Genomic DNA, 5,023 nt, shown 5'->3' on the forward strand with positions numbered 1-5,023 from the left:
GTTTCTAAATAGGTAGCTTCTTTTTCTCGGGCTTACCAGTCCTTGTCTGTTTATCTCTGGACTGATTTCAAGTTGCTGTGTTGTCAGAGTCCAGCTTCCTCTGTGGTAGTGTTCTATCATGTCTGCACTATTAAAGAGTATAGAATGAACGGGAAGATGAGGTAGCGACCCATCCCTAGAAGGCCAGGACCCACAAGTATATTGTGCTTCTCTTCACACATCATTGACTAGGGCTTAGTCATGTGTCCAGCTACGTATTCTTAATAGAAAAAGAAGGGGAAAATGAATATTCTCTAGCCACTTGTATCAAGATATTTACAGCTTTTCTTTCTTTCTTTTTTTTTTTTTAAAGATTTTATTTATTTTATTTGACAGAGAGAGACACAGCAAGAGAGGGAACACGAGCAGGGGGAGTGGGAGAGGGAGAGGCAGGCTTCCCGCGGAGCAGGGAGCCCGATGCGCGGCTTCATCCCAGGACCCTGGGATCATGACCTGAGCCGAAGGCAGACGCTTAATGACTGAGCCACCCAGGCGCCCCACAGCTTTTCTTTTCAACTGGTCCATTATATACTTAATGGCATTTTTAGTTGTAAAACCTGATGCCTATTTTAGCTGATATTTTCATTGTGGTTCATTCTTGTATTTTATTTTATTTATTTTTTGGTCTTTTTTTTTTTTTAATAACATATAATGTATTATTTGTTTTAGGGATACAGGTCTGTTACTTATCTTTTTACTATGTTAGCCATCATTAGTTTTTGATGTAGTGTTCAATGATTCATTAGTTCCATATATATTCTAGTATTTTTAATAGTTGAATTGTAGGCTAAGTTGTATTAGTTTTCATAAAATGCCAAGTGTTGAATTTATACTTTATCATCTGGATATTTTATAGTTTATACTCAAATTATGTTATTTCAAATTCTGATGTGGCAATGGCCTTCTATAAAATGGTTGCTACCAATTATACTTTTGAAGTTATACTCACAGACAGCTGAATGGTAGTATGCATTGTTCTTCATGTAGGTAGGAGTTAACAATTTTTTCATAAAAATAGCAGCCGATTTCTTTAAAAGGTTTTTTGTGGAGTTTAATTAAAGCAGGCAGAAAAGATTTTCAGCTCTTTCTCTCTTGTACCTGTGGATTACATTTTCTGTGTAGTGCTCTGTATTAACCTATTCTGTATTAACCTATTCTAAATGTCTTGTTCTTAGCAGTAAATTCTTGATTTTAGTTTAGGGATGTCTGCATTTTTCCCTTAAATAATTTAATAATTTGAATATTTAACAAAATTATGAAAATTTATTTAAGGGTTTTTTTGTCACAGGGTGGGACAATTTGAGATTATATAGATAATTAAAAGAAAGTTCTAAAGAGCCAAAAGTTATCCTCATCTTGGTAAAACTTTTTCCCTCAAACTCCCTCTATTTCTGCTACCCATCTTTTTAAAAACTCTTTGTAACCTTTTTTTTTTTTAAAGATTTTATTTATTTATTTGACAGAGACACAGCGAGAAAGGGAACACGAGCAGTGGGAGAGGGAGAGGCAGGCCTCCTGCAGAGCAGGGAGCCCGATGCAGGGCTTGATCCGAGGACCCCGGGATCATGACCTGAGCCGAAGGCAGATGCTTAACGACTGAGCCACTCAGGCACCCCTCTTTGTAACTTTTTTTTTTTTTTTTTGGTAACTTTTTTTTAAGTCAATAAATTTTTAAGGAATTTTACATGTGATTCCTTCCACTGCTTATCACCATAGTTCCTTCAAAGTTAGAGTCATAATCTTCAAAACAGCCCTTTTAAAAAGAACTTTAGTTCAATCCAGTTGTCACTGTCAGTCCAGAGTTCTTTTGGTTGGGCTTCTTTGATCTCTACTTGAATATGGACATACTTCAAAAATTCTCCACCTGTACTCTTTGGGAACCAATTTCTTTAGGGCCCTAGAAATCAAATTGTACACTGATTGCTATTTGGCAAGTGATCTAAAAGTATTATCCTTAATTGTTTCTAATACTGAGAAGTCTTGTTACTTCCACTCTACGCCATGAGCCCAACAGAAAATGTTACAGGTCTCATTGTCATCACTGCAATAACCTGTGTCTCAGTGTAGCCACATTAACAATTTCTTTAAGAACTCATTTAGTTGTAGAACATGCTGATTGAATTACTGGTAAGAGTGCTGTTCTGCTCTTATGATATCCTTGTGTGGGTAAGGTTAGATGAATTCTAATCAGCTTACTATATTTATCTTCATTTAGTACATAGTCTTCTTTAAAACTCAAATAAATTTGGTACTGTTAAAAAAATTTGTATGGCTTAAAAGCAGTTATTCCAATTTTTTTCCCTTTTAGGAGCCAGCTCAATGAAGGATAGCATAATATTGTCATTTCTTCTTAGCTTTTGGTGAAGGAATTCTTCTTTCCTCTGTTTTATAATTGTGATTCAATAAGCCAATCTGTTAAGCATGGCCTCGGCATTAAAATTGTAAAAACCCAATTTTTATTCATTGTTCTCATAGAAACTGGGTTCTCTCTCATGGATAAATGCTCCATACGTCTGTTACTGGCGTGTAATAGAGTGTTGTACTTGGGGTTTTTCTTGTTTGTCATGCCCCTGGAGTATTGAATAGAAGAGAATAATAGGTTTAAGATTACTAGGACTGAAATATGCTAAAATAATTCCAAATCTTTAGAATGTTGTTATGAGCTTTCTTACTTACTTTATTCTAAATACTCTTCTCATTAGATTATATTAGAGCAAACAGAATACACATATTTTAGCACTGAGAAAAATTAAGGGATTTGGTTAATGTGATATGTCTCCTTTTTAAACCAGAATAAAATTAACAAGATTAAAGGTAAGCCTAGTGTAATGGTGCAATCAGAATGACCTGGTTAAAACTTAGCTAGGTTACTGAATGATAAGGATGATTTTCATCTTCCATGGAAAGTTGATTACTAGATGGTGTATTTGCAGATACTGTACACAGTCACTTTCACTAAGTGACCTTAGCATATGACACAGTATTTTTTATATAGTCTTCATACACAATTCACTTAGAAGCATGTGGGATTTGGAATGATGTTTATAAAGAGCTCAAGAGTCAGTCATTGTCATTCTTCTTACCCAGCCCCGCCCCTTGTGTATCTGCATGCACACCACATCCAGATGTTACTTTTCATTTTCATTTTTATTATTTATTTACTTTTAAAGATTTTATTTATTTATTTGACAGAGAGAGACACAGCGAGAGAGGGAACACAAGCAGGGGGAGTGGGAGAGGGAGAAGCAGGCTTCCCGCAGAGCAGGGAGCCCGATGTGGGGCTTGATTTCAGGACCCTGGGATCATGACCTGAGCCGAAGGCAGACGCTTAACACCTGAGCCACCCAGGTGCCCCTCATTTTAAATTTTTTTTTTTAAAAGATTTTATTTATTTTTATGTCAGAGAGCACAAGCAGGGGGAGCGGCAGGCAGAGCAGGTTGAGGGAGAAGCAGGCTCTCTGCCAAGCAAGGAGCCCGATGTGGGACTCGATCTCAGGACTCTGGGATCATGACCTGAGCCGAAGGCAGACGCTTAACCTACTGAGCCACCCTGGCGTCCCCTCATTTTAATTTTTAGATAGTAGGATGTATCTTCATCTCCTCCCCTCCTTATAATAAACCATATATTAACCATGTAGAATTTGAAGTAATAGTCAAGGAAAAGTTCTAATTGGATCCACTTTTTTAGATAAGCATTAAAATAGTAAAACATCAAAACCTTTTAAAATAACAGTATTACTAAATTGCTTTGTTCAACTGAGTAAACAGTTCATTGAATATGTCCTTTTAACATAAGTTATTCGGTTATTCTGTATACTGTTAGGCTTTACGGGCTTTTTGAAAAAATTTAGTGTGGTAAAAAACAAAACATGGAATCTCCCCTCTTAGGAAATTTCTAAGTGTACAGTACAGTATTGTTAACTGTAAGCACAGTATTGTACAACGCATCTCTAGAGCTTTTTCCTCTTGTATGATTTTTTGTATGCATTGAATAGCAGCAGCCCCCTATTACCCCCTCCCCCAAGCCCCTGACAACTACCCTGCTTTCTCTTTTTGAGTTTCTCCTATAAGTGGAATCATGCTATATTAGTCCTGTGATTAGTTTACTTCATTTAGCATAACATTCTAAAGGTTTATACATGTTGTAGCATATGATAGGATTTCCTTATATTTTATGGCAGAATAATAGTTTATTGTATGGATATATCATATGTTCTTTTATGGATTTATCCATTCATCTTTCTTAATGATTTTTTTTTTAAAGATTTTATTTATTTGACAGAGAGAGACACAGTGAGAGAAGGAACACAAACGGGGAGTGGGAGAGGTAGAAGTGGGCCTCCCGCTGAGCAGGGAGCCTGATGCGGGGCTCAATCCCAGGACCCTGAGACCATGACCTGAGCCGAAGGCAGATGCTTAACCACTGAGCCACCCAGGCGCCCCTTTCTAAATGATTTTTAAAACAGATTTTATTTATTTGAGAAATAGCGTGAGCACAAGCTGGGTTGGGGGGCAGAGGGAGAAGCAGACTCTTTTTTTTTTTTTATTGTTCTGTTAATCCCCATACTTTACATCATTAGTTTTAGATGTAGTGTTCCATGATTCATTGTTTGTGCATAACACCCAGTGCTCCATGCAGAACGTGACCTCTTTAATACCCATCACCAGGCTAACCCATCCTCCCACCCCCCCTCCCCTCTAGAACCCTCAGTTTGTTTTTCAGAGTCCATCATCTCTCATGGTTCGTCTACCCCTCCGATTTCCCCCCCTTCATTCTTTTTTTTTTTTTTTTTAAGATTTTATTTATTTATTTGACAGAGAGATAGAGAGAACAAGTAGGCAGAGAGGCAGGCAGAGGGAGAGGGAGAAGTAGGCTCCCCACCGAGCAGGGAGCCCGATGCGGGGCTTGATCCCAGGACCCTGGGATCATGACCTGAGCCGAAGGCAGCCGCTTAACCGACTGAGCCACCCAGGCATCCCCCCC

The 5,023-nt window shown here is 37.8% G+C and overlaps 2 protein-coding genes across 2 annotated transcripts in view; one reads left to right on the forward strand and one right to left on the reverse strand.

Moving 5' to 3' along the window:
- The window catches only part of LDB3 (LIM domain binding 3), a gene marked incomplete at its 5' end in the record, with an annotated part of 321,917 nt that overhangs the window by 177,264 nt on the left and 139,630 nt on the right, over nt 1-5,023 (reverse strand). The window lies entirely within an intron of this gene.
- WAPL (WAPL cohesin release factor) overlaps nt 1-5,023 on the forward strand; it is a 72,658-nt gene that overhangs the window by 31,503 nt on the left and 36,132 nt on the right. Inside the window, exon 3 of the mRNA XM_081822794.1 lies at nt 2,832-2,853. Coding sequence (XP_081678920.1) covers nt 2,832-2,853 — 22 coding nt within the window. The remainder of the gene's footprint in view (nt 1-2,831; nt 2,854-5,023) is intronic.

This window comes from Leptonychotes weddellii, chromosome 6, assembly GCF_054177405.1.
Source record: "Leptonychotes weddellii isolate Sample4059 chromosome 6, ASM5417740v2, whole genome shotgun sequence".
Classification (NCBI taxonomy): Eukaryota; Metazoa; Chordata; class Mammalia; order Carnivora; family Phocidae; genus Leptonychotes; species Leptonychotes weddellii.